Genomic DNA, 17,878 nt, shown 5'->3' on the forward strand with positions numbered 1-17,878 from the left:
CCATCCCACCACCCGCCCCAAACCTGCCTGGCTCCTGCCCAGCCCTCATAGAATCAAAGAATCATAGTATATCAGGGTTGGAAGGGACCTCAGGAGGTCATCTAGTCCAACCCCCTGCTCAAAGCAGGTCCAATCCCCAAATAAATCATCCCAGCCAGGGCTTTGTCAAGCCTGACCTTAAAAACTTCAAAGGAAGAAGATTCCACCACCTCCCTAGGTAACCCATTCCAGTGCTTCACCACCCTCCTAGTGAAAAAGTTTTTCCTAATATCCAACCTAAACCTCCCCCACTGCAACTTGAGACCATTACTCCTTGTTCTGTCATCTGCTACCACTGAGAACAGTCTAGATCCATCCTCTTTGCAACCCCCTTTCAGGTAGTTGAAAGCAGCTATCAAATCCCCCCTCATTCTTCTCTTCCGCAGACTAAACAATCCCAGTTCCCTCAGCCTCTCCTCATAAATCATGTGCTCCAGCCCCCTAGATATTTTTGTTGCCCTCCGTGGACGCTTTCCAATTTTTCCACATCCTTCTTGTAGCGTGGGGCCCAAAACTGGACACAATACTCCAGATGAGGCCTCACCAATACCAAAAAGAGGGGAACGATCACGTCCCTCGATCTACTGGCAACGCTCCTACTTATACATCCCAAAATGCCATTGGCCTTCTTGGCAACAAGGGCACACTGCTGACTCATATCCAGCTTCTCGTCCACCATAACCCCTAGGTCCTTTTTTGCAGAACTGCTGCCGAGCCACTCTATCCCCAGTCTGTAGCAGTGCATGGGATTCTTCCTTGCTAAGTGCAGGACTCTGCATTTGTCCTTGTTAAACTTCATCAGATTTCTTTCGGCCCAATCCTCCAATATGTCTAGGTCCCTCTGTATCCTATCCCTACCTTCCAGCATATCTACCACTTCTCCCAGTTTAGTGTCATCTGCAAACTTGCTGAGGTTGCAATCCACACCATCCTCCAGATCATTAATGAAGGTATTGAACAAAACCGGCCCCAGAACCGACCCTTGAGGCACTCCGCTTGATACAGGCTGCCAACTAGACTTGGAGCCATTGATGATCTAGCCAGTTTTCTATCCACCTTATAGTCCATTCATCCAGCCCATACTTCTTTAACTTGCTGGGAAGAATACTGTGGGAGACCATATCAAAAGCTTTGCTAAAGTCAAGGAATTACATGTCCACTGCTTTCCCCTCATCAACAGAGCCAGTTATCTTATTATAGAAGGCAAATAGGTTAGTCAGGCATGACTTGCCCTTGGTGAATCCACACAGCCCACACTCCATTCAAGCACCTGCCTGGCCTCTGCCCAGCCCTCACAACCTCCTCTACATCCCACCACTTGCCCCAAAACTGCCTGACACCTGCCCAGGCCTCATGCAGCCTCCACTCCAGCCAACCATCTGCTCAAACCTGCCTTGCCCCTGCCTTCACGCAGTATCCACTCCATCCAACCACCTGCCCAGCCTGCCTGCCTGAGATTAGAGTTGGGGGACATCTCCAGTAAGCTTAGTAGCATATGGGTAGGTTCTTTGATTGTCTTTAATCCGTTTCTCTGTGATGCTTTCACCTTAAGAATGAATGCACTTGCGTAGAAACAGCTGTGTGGTAACTTATAAGTGTGGGCAATTACGCTCTTTATAGCCTCTGGAGAGAAAACAAATGCAATTGCTGGCCGTTTAGGCTACTGGATTGCTGGCAATATCCCAGTGTAGGCAGGGAACTGTATAGCCCAGAAACATCCCAGACAGCCCAAGAGAGGAGCCAAGAGTCAACACTGAGTGCCCTCAAGGAACCATGGAGGGGGAATGCATGGAGAAGCAGTTGCCCTGAACACAGATCACTCATACAGAGTAATCTGGATTGCCTGGTAAACTGAACACAATCAAACATGCATTTGTACACTGTCAAATGCTAGGTCACACATGTTGTTCCTGCAGGATGGGGAACAGTAGCCTGGAAAGCAGTGACTCTGAAAACCACATTGGGGGTCACTGTATCTAAACAAAAAGAAAAGGAGGACTTGTGGCACCTTAGAGACTAACAAATTTATTTGAGCATAAGCTTTCGTGAGCTACAGCTAACGAAAGCTTATGCTCAAATAAATTTGTTAGTCTCTAAGGTGCCACAAGTCCTCCTTTTCTTTTTGCGAATACAGACTAACACGGCTGCTACTCTGAAACCTGAAACGTATCTAAACAGCTAACCAGAAGCTCCCAAGGCCAAAAGGGAAAACACCATCCCTGGATGTATTAACGGGGGTATCAAGCAAGTGTAGGGAGATGATAGTATCGTTGTGGGAGACACTCACCTGCTGTCTCTTGTGGGCTGATTATATCACAGAGATGAAAAGGCTCTCTCAGAAAAACAACAGTGATGTAACAGCAAGTCAAAATGCTGCCAGCCTGTGTGCCATGGTATCAAGCCTCCCTGCCCCCTGCGATGATACAGAGGAAGGACACATTGGAAGGCATAAGCACACACAGCAATCTTATGGCGATCACCTGTAGGAAATCCCAGCCACGAAAGCCGTGGGAGACATTTTTCAAAGGTACACATGAGAGTTGGGTGCCTAACTACTCTGTAGGCCTGGGACAATTTCCCCTGGGAGATTTGAAATCTGCCATTTCCCCAGTACAGAGAAAGGGGCAGACTGCAAGTCTGACAAACCCTCACTTACTCAAACCTAAGCAAACCTGCCTGGCCCCTGCCCAGCCCTCCTACAGCCTCCAGTCTATTGAACCATGTGCCCAAACCTGGCTCACCCCTGCCCTGCCCTCCTACGGCCTCCACTCCATCCCACCAGCCACTGAAACCTGTCTGGCCCCTGCCCTGCCCTTCTACAGCCTCCGCTATATAACCACGTGCCCAAACCTGCCTTGCCCCTGCCCAGCTTTCACGCGGCCTTCTCTCCATCCAACCACCTGCCCAAATCTGCCTGGCCCCTGCCCAGCCATCCCATAGCCTCCACTCCATCCAACCACCCATCATCCTGCATTTATTTCTGGTTCTATATTGACATTTTAGCCAGTTGTTCTTGAGTCTTTTCCCAACCAGGCCTAACCAAGGAGCTTCTGCCTCTATCAGGACATCCTTCTCACAGATGATTGGTAGACTGGATGGGACCCCCCAAGTTGAGAGGCCCCATTAGATCTCCTAGAGAAAGTGATCTGTCCTCCTCAGTGACACGTTCAGCAGAGGCCCAGCCTCACCCAGGCAGGGAATTCCTGGCATTTGCTCTGACCTCAAATGCACCATTCACAATGGCCAACAAGAGCAGCTGCCCATTTCCTCGTCTTAGGTAGTGAGGCAGCTGGTACGTGCAGCTTTGGGGTACAGTAGGCTGGATTCTAGGTATACACCTGCTGTACTTCCCAGTCATGGCTTGGGCCCCCTTCATGCCAGTATCAACCCAGCAATGCTGGCTCAGCCCAGCTGCACAAACTGATTGTTGGAAGCTGCAAAGATGCCTTCACCCTGTAGAAGCCAGTGCCCAGGCAGGAATCCCTCCCACTCTCACTGGGCAGATATTAAAAATTGGCCAGGAGCCACAGCTGTAGTTTTGTCCACTTTCACTGAGAAGCAGGGATTTTCCTGCACTCTTCTGCACAACTGCAGCTATGCTGTGAATTTACCAGCCCAGTCTGTTGTAGGAGAAAAGTAAATCTGACAATAATACGCAAGCTCTTTCTGCAAGTCAAATGTCTGATATCTGTTGTCCCGATACCAGTCAAGAAATTCTGCTTTCTCCCTGGACATCATGCTGTCTACACCATAGTGCTCCACCCCGGGCATAGGCCCCACGTAATTTTGGTTTTCTAAAGTGTTTAAAAAATGTGGAAAATACCCTTTGCAACCTTCAAACCCCAATGCCTGTGGGAGCTTGCTAAGCTTCATATGCAAGAAGTTTAAAGAGTCTACAAAATGAATGCCCAGGCCCTTAACTTCCACACACACTAGTTTACTACCCTGAGTGATCAGTTCTATGCACATCTTTTCAGTAACTGTCTAATGATGAAGTACGCATCGTAACCTTTGGAATTGTGTGCTAGGAACATGTAGTCCTGGAACTTTTTGTCAATAAAGGTCTTAACAGAGGTAGAAAGACACTCAACACACCTAAATTCCCAGCTTACGGGACATAGCAAAAATGTAATTGGGCACATGCAACCCTGTCTCCTGCGTGCATTCAAAATCATAAAAAATATACTTTTCCGATGATTTGGGCTTTCTAATGCTATCCATAAAACACAGGTGGCAGTCTATGTCACTGGTGATCAAACCCTGACACTGCTTACAATGCCTCCCTTTACATCTGTGCCCCTTGTCCACGTAAGACTGACGCTGATCACTAAGTTTTAGACAGGCATTCGACTTGTTTTTTCAGTGCCGTCTGTGTGTCTGTCTAAACACTCTTTGGAGCAACAATACAGTCTACAGCTAGGACACCTCAGCCGCACGCCCACACTGTCCGAGCACATTATGCTCAAGCAGAGGCGGCAACGATACCTGCAAGAGTGCCCGTGACTGTACACCCCGTGGCAAAACTCACAATAATTTTTCATACCGAACAACTTTTTCACATCCAGAACCCCATAATAATACTCATCGTGCAACAGGACAAAAAAGTCTTGGGGTACACTGGGCCTCCCGTTTAAAAAACCCCACCCGCCTTTCGCCGGATAAAGCACCACTTGTATGTTGACTCCTAAATGCTGTTCAAACGCCGCTATGTTGCTGAGAATAATCTTTTTTTGATCTGACCACCCCAGTTTCTCATGCAACTTTCTTGCCCCATCTAACAATTCCGTGTCTGTGGGTTTGCAGTTGGACATGGCGGCCAAGAGCCCGCCCACAACACACAGATTGGTAAGTCGGGTCTACTCAACAACGGTCTCTTTTTATGGGCGATTTGACAACTGAGGCTAGAATTTAAAACTCTACAGCCACCCCGCTCATGTTTTTTACAACTGTCACAACGAGGCGCAACGTCCCATCGACTTGCAGATCTCCATTACTCTGTAACCGCTTTGAGGTCTGATTTGAGAACTCTTCAGCAGACAGCTCATCCCAAGTTCTTCTTACCGAAAACAAAGGGTTGGTTACATTACGACTCTCTAAACGTAACTGAATGTAATTGTCAGGGGCGACCCTACTGTTAACGTCATTGAGAACTAACTATCTCCCTGTGTACGGCTTCAACGACCTGCTGAGCTGAATTTATTCACTCAAGATTGACAAAACAAAATTACTCACAATACACCGAACCCCCAAATCTAAGTAATTCGCATTGCCAACTTCTCACTCGCTCCATTTACACGTCTGTTTGGCGGTCTGCATTTGCATTTTCAGAGTTACATGGGGGGTTCCTCTATCGGACCATCACCTGTCTTCTACGTCAGACACTATCTGAGAGTCAGACTCCGAGAGGCCAACGCGAGGATCATCAGGAGTAGAGAGCGACCCTTCTAGAGAGACTTTTGGGGAATTGTCTAAATCAGACTCTGTGTGAGAGTCACCACCGCCCCGCAGGTAAGATTCCGCCTCCGCATTCTCAGACACACCAGTCTGAGAGCCTCCAATAAGGGGCACCTCTGTTTTTTTTCTCATCACCTCTTTAGCCTTTTTTAAAATTTTTACAGCGACCCTGGCCCATAACTTTTGGGCAGCCGTCCGTTTACCCACCAAATGCTGTCCCCCCTTTTGTGTACACCTTAGCTAATGTGTTGCCTTGAAGATGCCCCTTTTACCCAGGCCCCTTTCCACAACTAGTCACGCCTGCTCAGAGCCACCCTCTGGAAAAATTGAAGTATTTTTCAAAAAGTCACCCGCAAGAGCTTTTGCATTTTCGAGGTAGTTTCCAGCCCTCCTCCTTCCTTTTCGAGCCGCTGCAGACACGGCGCCCACCAGCTTTCTGAACAAGGCAGCATATTTTCCCCAAATCTTTTTAGAATACCAAAGAGCTGCGCCGAGCTCCTTGTGCTGGCAGAATGGTTCGTAATAATTTTCAGAAGCCTGCCTCTGCACCCTGGCTGCGCTGCTGACCAGGAGCCGCCGGATGTAAGTCGGCACCCCAATCCCCTGCCCAGCCCTGAGCCCCCCAAACCCAGAACCCCTTCCTGCACCCCAAAACCCTCATCCCCAGTCCCACCTCAGAGCCCTGACCCCCTCCAGCACCCCAACCCCCTGCCCCAGCCCAGAGCCCCCTCCCACACCCTGAACTCCTCATTCCCGGCCCCACCCTGCAGCCCTCACCCCTGCACCCCAATCCCCTGCCCCAGCCCAGAGCCCCCTCCCACACCCTGAACTCCTCATTCCCGGCCCCACCCTGCAGCCCTCACCCCTGCACCCCAATCCCATGCCCCAGCCCAGAGCCCCCTCCCACACCCTGAACCCCTCATTCCCAGCCCCACTGTGCAGCCCTCACCCCTGCACCAGCCCTGAGCCCCTCCCATACCCCAAAATCCTCATCCCCAGCTTTGTTGGGTCACGGGCATCAATTTTCTTCAACTGGGACCCCTCATAAAGAAAAGGAGGGGGTGACAAGATAATGGATTTGAAGGTATTATTAAACCGTGAGGGAAATCCTCAGGGGAGGGACTCTCAAAGTACCTGCAAACTCATTAAGCCTCACAATAGCCATGAGAAGTGGGTATTTTCTCCTTTAACAGATAAATAAATTAAGGCTCCAAAGTTAGGGCTTGTCTACACTGCCACTTTACAGCGCTGCAACTTTCTTGCTCCAGGGTGTGAAAATAACTCCCCTGAGCACTGCCAGTTTCAGCGCTGTAACGCGACATTACAGACGTGCACCATGCACCGTGGCAGCGCTTTAAAGTTGCCAGTGAAGACATGCCCTTAGGTGAGCTGCACACGCTCATGAGACACCTGGGCTCCAATTCCTAGTTGCCCACTTTAACCCCTCGGTGTCACTGCCCCTGCCTGTTGTTTACTGTTGTGTCTGCACAGGTATGCCAGCTCTGCCAATAAGATTGTGCTCTGCAGCATCTGTGATGCGCAGAGTTGACTGTCCTGCAGCAGCAGATTGACTATTAGCCAGGATTTGTTGGCAGAGGGCTCTTTTTCTGCAGAAGACTTGTCTGGTTCACCAGGCAATAATTGTCCTAGCTACTGAGGAGCATTTAGTGTAACGCTGCAGTAGCTGGAAGCTGGACCAGCTGGCCGTAGAGAAACATGAGTTTTCTATTTCTGCTCCAGGATCAATTTTCACAGCTGCTGACTTGTGCAAAGGTACTCGAAAGACAGAAGGGTTAGCAGAAAAATAAGGTGCTGCCAGGTGTTCCCCTTAAACAGCCTCCAGCCTGCGGACAGCAACCCGGTTCTACCTGTACCAGCAGCAGCTGCTGTCGAATAGGGAGGGGGGAGCAGCCCGGCAGACGCCACTTCCTCATTCTTGATCCCGGCTGACTCTTGGCAACTCATATATAAATGCTAACATAATAGACAGTAAAAGTTTTTTAAATAAATCCTAGCAACTGGAGCTTCATTACATGAACTTTGAGTTGATTTCTCCCTATCACTAGGACACCAAATACTCAGCTTCCACATGTAAGCGGGGGAGTGGACCTGCTATTATACACTACACCGGTGAAACGGGCTAGTGAAAGGATCCAAGTGCTCGCTCCCAATCCCTTTACCCAGAGGCCTGCCTGACCTCGAGGGCTCCCCCCTTCCACTCTCCTGTGTGGCAGAGGCCTCGTAACCCCAACAAGGCTGGGCCGGGGATTCCTGGGGGGCTCAACCCCCAACCTTGTCATAGTCACTTAGGACCAGGGACGGCAAGTTATATGGGCCCATGGTGCCCAGGCTCCAGCAAATTCAGGGCCCAGGGCCTTGGTTCAACCAGTGTTCGGGTCGGGTCTCTCTCCCAGCCCCGTCTGCTGCCCCACACGCCTCCCCTGGAGCTTCCCTGCCTGTACCCTGGGCAGCTGCACTGCCGCTCGGAGCTGTGCTCCTTCCCCAGCCACTGCCAGCTACAAAAGGGAGTGGCACTGGCAACAGGCTCAGGGAGGAGGGGAAGAGATGCACACATGATGGCAGCCCTCCCCTCCCCGAGCACTCACCATAGGGGAGGCGAGGGGACTTCCTGACCTGAGAGGGGCCCAGCCCCTAGGAGCACGTGCAGTGACAGTGCTGGGTGAGTGTGCTGCCAGGGGCGAGGGGGGGGGCTGCTCCCCTGGAGCTCACTGCTGCCAGCAGGGAGAGAGCTGGGAGGTGGGGAGGGGACGACTGTGGAGTCCTCCTCTCTGGCCCCAGCCCCAGGGCAGCCTGCCTGCACCCCAAACTCCTCATCCTCAGCCCCGCTGCACCCCAGAGCCCACACCCCCAGCCAGAGCCCTCACCTCCCTGCACCCCAACCTTCTGCCCTAACCCTGAGCCCCTCCCACACCCCAAACTCCTCATCCCCAGCCCCACCCCAGAGCCCTCATCCCCCCACACCCCAACCCTCTGCCCTAGCCCTGAGCCCCCTCCCACACCGCTCATCCCCCCACACAGCCCCACATTTTCCCTATATTGCACACTGTTAAATGCTTACTGTTTCCAGTCCATTTTTACATTATTTAAAAAAATCTCAGCATACAAGGCAGCAGTGGGGGGGAACTTGGAACCATTCTGGACACAACCAAAAATTATACAAACCTGCCACCCCTGCTTAGGGCAGTAGCTAGAGTGTCCCCACTCCGGGATGCTCTTCCCACACTGGATGCTTCCCTGATCATTAGATTCTGTTCAAAGCAAATAAAATGTATTAATCAGCAATCAACTTTAAAAACATAAGGAAAATATGGGAAAGGTTAAAGGAAAACACATCATAGAATCATAGAATATCAGGGTTGGAAGGGACCTCAGGAGGTCATCTAGTCCAACCCCCTGCTCAAAGCAGGGCCAATCCACAACTAAATCATCCCAGCCAGGGCTTTGTCAAGCCTGACCTTAAAAACTTCTAAGAAAGGAGATTCCACCACCTCCCTAGGTAACGCATTCCAGGGTTTCACCACCCTCCTAGTGAAAAAGTTTTTCCTAATATCCAACCTAAACCTCCCCCACTGCAACTTGAGACCATTACTCCTTGTTCTGTCATCTGCTATCACTGAGAATAGTCTAAATCCATCCTCTTTGGATCCACCTTTCAGGTAGCTGAAATCAGCTATCAAATCCCCCCTCATTCTTCTCTTTCGCAGACTAAATAATCCCAGTTCCCTCAGCCTCTCCTCATAAGTCATGTGTTCCAGTCCCCTAATCATTTTTGTTGCCCTCCGCTGGACGTTTTCCAATTTTTCCACATCCTTCTTGTAGTGTGGGGCCCAAAACTGGACACAGTACTCCAGATGAGGCCTCACCAATGTCGAATAGAGGGGAACGATCACGTCCCTCAATCTGCTAGCAATGCCCCTACTTATACAGCCCAAAATGCCATTGGCCTTCTTGGCAACAAGGGCACACTGTTGACTCATATCCAGCTTCTCTTCCACTGTAACCCCTAGGTCCTTTTCTGCAGAACTGCTGCCGAGCCATTCGGTCCCTAGTCTGTAGCGGTGCATGGGATTCTTCTGTCCTAAGTACAGGACTCTGCACTTGTCCTTGTTGAACCTCATCAGATTTCTTTTGGCCCAATCCTCTCATTTATCTAGGGCCCTCTGTATCCAATCCCTACCCTCCAGCGTATCTACCACTTCTCCCAGTTTAGTGTCATCTGCAAACTTGCTGAAGGTGCAATCCACACCATCCTCCAGATCATTTATAAGATATTGAACAAAACCGGCCCGAGGACCAACCCTTTGGGCACTCCACTTGATACCGGCTGCCAACTAGACATCGAGCCATTGATCACTACCTGTTGAGCCCGACAATCTAGCCAGCTTTCTATCCACTCTGTGGCATGTTGTCTCTGGAATGTAAGGGAAGTTCAGTCTGTTCATCACATTTCCCAGGCCTCCTTCTGAGGCCTTGGCAGTGCTGCAGGATGGGTCAGACACTTTCTCTGGCAGTGGCCACACACCTTCAGGCTCCAGGTGACAGGACCCTTCCTCCCAGTGTCAGCCCCTCCCCCCCATCAGGGTTATGATCCCCCTCCAAGTCTGGCCTCCACAGCATCTTGGCTGGGGCCGTCTCCCTGTGCTGGGCTCGCTGCCCAGGGTCCCCCCCTCACTCTCCCCAGCTGCTCACCACACCCAACTCCGGAGACTGCTCCAGCCCCAGCTCCACTCTGCCTCAGCACTGATACTGCTCTGCCTCCAGCCCCCTCGGCTGCTTTTCTGGCCCCTCTGGCTCTCTGCAGCTCTCCTCCCAGTACAGGTCTGCTCTGTGGGCTGCTTGTGTGCGTCTACTCCCAGCACCAACCTGTTTCTAGGGCTGCTTTTCTGGCTTTTGTTGCTACGGCTCTGCTCCCTGGACTGCTTCTCTGGCCGCCATGGCCCTGCTCCCCAGCTCAGCTCTGGCCCCTGCTCTTCGTTAGCTCAGCCCCATTCTGTTCCAGCTCACACGGCAGACGGGAGCCCTCTGGCCTCCTGATTCCATTAGCCTGCCTGCTCTGTCAATCCGGCTGACCTGGAGCATTGGCCTCCCCCCATTGTTCCGGGGTACTGTCAGTCTGAGTCCTGATTTCCCATCGACCCTTCCCCTTTCTTTTGGTACTGGGAGCTAGCCAACCAAAAACCCCCCTCTGAGTTTTAGTAAGGGGCCAACAATTCTCTTACATATGGTTATGAAAGACTCTAACACCACCTGCTGCCCTGGAACTGTCCCTAGGACTAAAATATGCTTGTAAAGGTTAGGACTCACTCCCAGCCCTGATCACAATCCCTCTGTATCCCGCACACCTGACAGCTCAACTGCTCCCATTTTCAAAGCAGACTGAAACCCAGGCTCCAAGAAGCCAAGCCGATCAAAGAATGCACTAGTTACCTAACAGGCACCCAATTTGGGTAGGCCTTGTTCCCATATGCCTGCACACAGCCCCACCCTTCCTTTGGCTACAAGAAAAAATGGCACATACAGTAGACATGGACGATAAAGGGAAATTTACAACCCAGCTGGCAACCTTCATCCAGGGCTTTTTATATTAAATAATATACTGTTTCCTATATACTGGAAACAATAGTGGCTCTAGGTACTATCAGCAATGACTGCGCCCCTGGATGTTGGTGCCAACTCTCCTTCACCACTCACACACACTACACAGTCATGTGCTGGAGAGTTGGGAGTGCAGGACTGCACCTATCCACATGCAAAGGAGATTCTACCGCAGGTAACTGATGGCAGCACTGGCCTCATGCCCCTTTCATACAAAGGTGAATTGGGTGATAGGTGACAATATTGTAACAGGGAGATTCAATAGTAATTATACATCTTGAAAGGATCATAAACAAAACATCCCAGGGGACTAGGGAGGTCAGAAAAGGATAGCTAGTTGTGCTTTGCAAATGTGTTAACGATCAAAGAACAACTAGAATTATTTACCAATGCCGGGGAAAAGGGCATTTCAAACTAGAGGGGCCAAGTTTGAAAGGAGATCAGATGAGACAATACAAAAGGAAACAGCCTAGTGAAAACACTGGACAGATGGTCCCTGGGTGTTGCTGACCAGTTGAGCCACTTAAAACTGAAGAGGCAAAGAAAACCTATGGAAACAACATGACCTGAATATGCCAAAATATGTTTATTTTGTATCCTGCAAGAAAAACTTAAGCGAGGACATATGCAAGTGCAAATAATAAATACAGGCAGCTGGATGATACTGGTATAATAATCAGTGAGAAAAAAAAAACTTGAAATGAGTTTTCATTTAAAACAGTAACTAATTGCTTAGCCCTTCACCCACAGTAACAAACAGATGATAAACGGATTAAATGTTGACACAAGTTTACATCCTTAAAGTTTAGAGAGAGGCCTGGAAAGTTAAGGAAGGCGAAAGATTTTAAAAACTCTGAATTGGACAGGAGGTGAAGGAATGTACAATCTCATCCTCTTTCTCAAAGGATTTAAAGTATGTACATCTGCTTGGAATTTGCACATTTACTGTAGACTTGTAAAGAAATAATAATCCCTTATGTTTACATAGCACCTATAATCCCAAATCAACAAGTGCTTTTACAAACTCTTCAAACAAAGGTCAGTCACTCCACCCACTACAAAAATAGTATTCTCACAGTATGTAACTGTGACCATCCTGTGCCACCAGCACTGTTCCCACACATCTGATGAAGGAGAAGTTAAGAATTATTTATTGACTAAATGGCAGAGACTATATGGAGGCAGAACGTATTTACCTGAGTTAGCATTTGGCAAGGACATAATTGCCAAAACCCTGTTTTTCAAAAAATGCAAAGGAACCTTTAGTGACCAAGAGTAGTCAGGGGTTTAGATTTATAAAAATACAGGAAATTCACTCTGGTGGTATAAATATGTTGCATGTGTTTATAATAGTTTCTCAAAAAGGAATTTTAAGAGATTTTCTTTTACTCTTATTTGCAGTGGAATACCCATTCTCACATTTTGTTTCCCACTGAAGAATTCTGAACAAGGAACATCCCATATAAAAGCAGGTCTTTATGATAGATATAAAAAAGTACTTAGCCAGCTACAGGGAATTGCATATAGAGCTGCTGTCAGTAAGAGAGTTTAAACAAGATGAATTTGGAAAAGAAATCTGGTTAGACCACAGAGAAAATCTACATGTTCTAGACAAAGGCAGAGAGGTTACAGCTGGCCACTTTGTGCAGCAAAGTTTCCATGCAGTGACTGGTGCCAATCTTAAAGCTGTAAGAGGACAGTAGAGGCTGAATTTTAAAAAGCTTAAAATAGATTAATTCTTCTACCAAGTTTTAAATGTAAGTCTGAGAGTGATCAAGTCAGAAACCAACCTTTCTACCCAGAAACTTAAATTTATGCATAATATTCCTTAAAATCCCACCACCAACTGTAGTGACTACACCTCTTACTAATGAATGTGATATTTTCCCCTTCATTCCTCCACTCTAATTTTAAAACAGATAACACACAATCTGGAAAGAAGGTGAATTTCAGAAAATGGATTCCCTCCAGTTACATTGTGAATCTGCCTCAAATCCATACACTAGTTTCCTTCTTTCTGTGCTAACTCCATAGAGCAAAAGAAAAGAGATTTGATTCATCTTAAATAACAAATCTAATCTCAAAAACAAAACAGCAGGTTAGGAATTCAACATATAATTCAACCCAATGCAGCCAAACTTCCCAGAAGAGATAGCTTTTCACTAATTTAATAGTCCCTTAGCTGAAACGTAGAACTTTGAGCGCTTAGATTTTTCATTCCCAAGACTGCACAATATTTTATAGGTTTATAGACACAGACATCAGATGTCCTAGATTTTGGTATATAAACATCCTGCTCTAATCAATCACCATCTATGGCTCTGATATACAGCAGACCTGGATGAGGAGCAGCATTTAGGCCAACAGAAGCTGAAAGTCGATGGTGATACATTTGGCCACCAGTGCTGGAAGGTCTACTATACAGCATTTGACTTAAGTATCCTTAACATGAAGTGTTTTGGGTCAGAGAGGAAAGTAAATACTGAAGGACAGGAGGAATTAAAAGATCCCCATGATAAAGGAACAGTGGAAAACCCTTAAGTGCCCATTTCACCAAGGGTTAGTATCCACTCAGGTAGGTAGTATTGCATAGAGCCCACTTTCCTGAGTCCTCAATGAAGGAGATATAGAAAGGCTACTTGCAAGAACAGAGGGGGTGAGGGACAGACTCCCACCTGAACCTGGTTCTTTCAGGACAAGATTGAAAAACAGAACTGGAGTATTTGTAATAAAGGTCATGTTCCACACTCAGTTCACACTGTCGTCCCAAACTGGCTTGTATCCAATTCCTGATCTTCCAGGTCATCTTCACAGAGAGAGAAGTCTTTGTTCTTTGATATCTGGTTGGTGATGCAGTTTGACTCCTGGAACTCGTCATGAACCGGAGAACTGGAATCACTTTGGGTCCCTGGAAAGGTACTTAACTGTTCCCCTTCTGCCATGTAAGACAGAAGATTGTCCAGGATGGGTCGGTTTCTGCAGATTTTAGTCAGAAGATGACTCCTGTGCTTCAGCTGTACAATTAAGTCATCTTTTTTCTGGATGACACTCAACAGCTTCTGAATCGTCTCCTCAGATGAAAGCAGCTTCTGCTGCAGAGCAGTAATTTCTCTTAGAAGAAAACAGAAGAAAACTAGTCTCAAAACAAGGCTACTAGAATGTAGCCATTCACAGAACTACTGTTCCTCACTGGACAGCTTTATTTGCCCTCATCCTATAAAGACCTAAGGGGTTTTTTGGTTTCAAAAAACAGAGGTTATATAAATGTTGAAGAAATGATCCCCATATCATTTCAAGCTTCCTGAATCTCTCTCTCATGTCCCTCTCTTTGGGTCTGCTGTTTATGTAGTTCTAACACAGCACTGGCAGTGCAAATAGTGATACTTAAGGTTGCCGAACACTTTCCATTATAAGACCTTGTTTCTTATAGTTTTGCCAAACTTTAACCTTTCAGGCTGAAATTTTCCATGCTGGGTGTCTACCCCTTGGACTGAATTTTTCTGGAAGTTTCAACTAAAACAGTTCAGCCATTCTAGATAATGAGTTTAGGGAAAAATACATTGTTTTGCCCATGTTAAAAAAATTCTTACAACCATTTGTTTGAGAAGCCCTGGAACAGGAATATGAAATTTAGCAAGGGAGATCAACTGATGTCAGTGTTTTGCTGTAACTGTAAAAATTTGCCTACATACGGGCAAGTTAAAAGCCAGTGAAAACTGTAGTTTGCACATGCTCAGTAGAGGTTTTTTAGAAGCTGACAGCTAAATTCTCCAAAGACTCTATCTGCACTGATTTCAGAGTAACAGCCGTGTTAGTCTGTATTCGCAAAAAGAAAAGGAGTACTTGTGGCACCTTAGAGACTAACCAATTTATTTGAGCATAAGCTTTCATGAGCTACAGCTCACTTCAGCGGATGAATACTGTGTATGTGCTATCTCCATACAGCACCTACATGCCGACTGGACTGCACATGTCCCCCACCACGATATTGTGACTGAGCATGCTTCACGCATGGCTGCAGGAGCTCACCAGAACTTTTCCCGTCCTTGCACCTCTGTTGTAGCACCAAACTCCAGAATATGGAGACGCTTACTCCTTTTCCTTTCATCCTGCTAGCATCAAGGCAGCAAGGAGGCAGCAGAAGCAGCCTTACTCACCCCTTTGTATCTGAGGAACAGGCTGGAAGCAGAAAGGAACAGGTAGACAAGTGGATATGCATGTAAGATAGGGAGGAGAACAGAAGACAGGGACAGAACAGTTTGTAATCACTAGAATATACTCTCCTCTGGAACCTAGAACTGAACCCAGGATTCCTGAGTTTCAATATTCCTCTGCTGTCAGCAGATAGTACCAATCCCACTAGCCAGATAGGTATCTCTTCCCCTCTAATTGGTCCACATACAGGATAACAGCCTACTAATGCTACCAGATGTTCAATTAACTCAAGTGGTAGAAGTCTTCAGTTTGATCTAAAGGTCCTGACCCTGCTAGTAACACATTTGATGGTGAATATAGTTCACATGAAGGTATTTCTATTGTTTCAGTTTGCTTTTATAAAATTTAAGAAACCCATTAAAAGAACACCAAAGTTTCAAAGTAAAGCACTGAAAAGTTAGGAAATACCAGAATTAAGGAATATATGACCACATACTTTTTTCCTCAGAAGCCCTGTCTTATTCAGTGTGCAGGATGAGCCATGTTCAGGAAATCACCATCATGCATGCACACAAGGGGACTGAATTAGAATTGCACAAGCAACCTTAGGCTTGGTATTTCCTATCTTTTCAGTACTTGACTTGGCAATTTTTACTACAAAAGAACATGGGCATAATTTTTCCCTACCACTGTTCTCAGAAATGGCATGACTGTTTTAAATGAAACTTTCCAAAACAAATTCAGCCTGAGACAGAGACTGGATATGGAAAACTTCATCATGACTGTTTGGCAAAATAACAAGCAACTGAAAATAGGGTCCTCTAATGAAAAGTTAAACAACCTGAACCTAACAAGCTCGGCCAGCTATTGTACACTACATCAGTCATCTCGGGGGGGGGGGGGGATGCTTTGTCAAGATCAGAAGTAAGCAATCCAGTGACATACTTTCCATACACCGCTGCCATCGGCCAAAAGCCCACCTGGCGGCCGATCCCTGCCCACGCTTTTCTACCTCTGGGCACGCTCCTTTGAACGCACGTTTCACCCCGGCTCGCCCGCGCGCATGGGGCTCGCAGGGAGACCGTGTCCCCCGCGCACCCAGCCGGGCTGCGCTAGCCACGGGTCTGCATTTCCCCGCCGCCCTCGCTAACTCTGGGCCTCCGGGCTGGTCTCACAGCGGGGCCCCCCACGGGCCGGCCCAGCCCCTGCCCGGGCGTCGGCCAGGCCCGGCGGGCGGGACGCGGCAGGTGTTACTCACTCCCCCGCTCGGCCGGCGCCCGCAGCCCGGCCTGCCCCTGGCCGGCGCGCTCAGCCCCCGGGGCGGGGCCGGGGCGGGGCGGGCCGGGCGCTGCCCCCGGCGCTACCTGTCCTTGGCAGCCCCCAGCTCCCGCAGCGCCGCGCGCAGCTCGCCGTCCTTGCGGATGAGACTCTCCGCCTGCCCGCGCACCGTGCGCTCGGCCGCGCCCAGCCGCCGCTCCAGCTCCGCCACGCGCCCGTGCAGCGCCGCCAGGTGCGCGTTGGCCTCGCGGATCTGCACGGCCGGTGGCACCGACATGTCGGCCAGGCCCAGCCAGTCCCTCCGCCGCTGTGGGCTCCCGCCCCGCCGGCCGCGGAGCGAGGGCGGGCCGTGGAAAGCCCCGCCCCGCCAGCCCGCTCCATCGCGGGCCTGGGTCTATGGCTTGGGGGCCCCGGGCTTTGGGCAGAGCCCAGGGGTCGCTCTGGGGGCAGAGTGGCTCTTTGGGGCAGGGAGATGTCCCCCCGACAGAGGGGCCCTTTGGGGCAGGCGGATGGCACCCTGGGAAAAGGGGTGCTTTGGGGGCTGGGGCAGCCCAGGAAGAGGGGTGCTTCAGGTAGGGTGTAGGGGAGTGCTAACTTGAAAGATCCTCACAACTCTTTTGCCCAATTTCACCTCGTCTCACTTTTGATAACACAACAATTTAGAGAGCAAAGGGGTATACTCACTGTTTGTGAATTGGTTAGAGTGCAGCCAGAAAAGCAATGTTCATGAAGTGTGGAAAAAGATGGATTTAGATAGCTTCTGTTTTACATTCGTAAATAATGCATAAAAATTCCAGTCCATTTCTATGCTAGCAGGGTCCTGTAGCTGCTCTGTATTTCTTTTCCATAAAGCTCTTTCCCAGAACAAGACACACACTTGTTGCAGGAAAGAAAATGGTTTACAGTTTGATTGGGGCACAAAGTTTAGCAAGGAGAGAGTTCCCTGACAGCAGTTACACCATAAAAACAAACACACACGCACCAACTGCTTCAGCCTGATCACAGCTGCAGTACTGGACTAACGTACAGAGTCTACAGGGGGGAAGGATGGCTCTTTCTCATGGCCCAAGCACATTCCTCAAGTTTACAATAGGTATGTCTGCGCTGCACCTGGGAGTGAGCCTCCAGCCGGGACCAATAGCTCGGAGGTAGCAAGGCTTATGCTATCATGCTGTGCTAGCCTGAGAGGGCCAGAGGGTGCGAGCACAAGCTACAACATCAAAACAATGCCCACATGGCTATGGCCGCTATTATTTTGAACACAAATGACATGACCTATAAAAGCCTCAAATCCCAACGTGCAATGCCTCCTCTGGAGACAAGTGGCTGGGCTGCA

General features: G+C 48.8%; 1 protein-coding gene across 2 annotated transcripts; it reads right to left on the reverse strand.

The window, feature by feature from the left end:
- Window positions 1–8,678: 8,678 nt before the first annotated feature.
- VMAC (vimentin type intermediate filament associated coiled-coil protein) lies at window positions 8,679–16,847 on the reverse strand. Of its 2 annotated transcripts, XR_012636297.1 has the most exons (3): window positions 16,629–16,847; window positions 13,785–14,220; window positions 8,679–8,762 (listed from the first exon to the last, which is right to left on the reverse strand). XR_012636297.1 is itself a non-coding variant. In XM_074939606.1 (2 exons), the coding sequence occupies exons 1-2, from the start codon at window positions 16,817–16,819 to the stop codon at window positions 13,863–13,865; spliced, it is 549 nt and encodes a 182-aa protein (XP_074795707.1). In that variant the 5' UTR covers window positions 16,820–16,847; the 3' UTR covers window positions 11,727–13,862. The 2 variants fall into 2 exon arrangements, 1 of the variants encoding a protein (XP_074795707.1); XM_074939606.1 differs by lacking the exon at window positions 8,679–8,762 and having other exon boundaries at window positions 11,727–14,220.
- Window positions 16,848–17,878: the final 1,031 nt, after the last annotated feature.

The sequence above is a fragment of the Natator depressus genome, chromosome 25, assembly GCF_965152275.1.
Source record: "Natator depressus isolate rNatDep1 chromosome 25, rNatDep2.hap1, whole genome shotgun sequence".
NCBI classification, from domain to species: Eukaryota; Metazoa; Chordata; order Testudines; family Cheloniidae; genus Natator; species Natator depressus.

What these genes read in the sequence shown, in the direction of transcription:
- VMAC (XM_074939606.1), bottom strand. Translation starts at nt 16,819, where the DNA reads ATGTCGGTGCCACCGGCCGTGCAGATCCGCGAGGCCAACGCGCACCTG. An exon ending in CTGGGGGCTGCCAAGGACAG is followed by an intron (nt 14,221 to 16,628) that starts GTAGCGCCGGGG and finishes TTTTCTTCTAAG; the next exon opens with AGAAATTACTGCTCTGCAGC.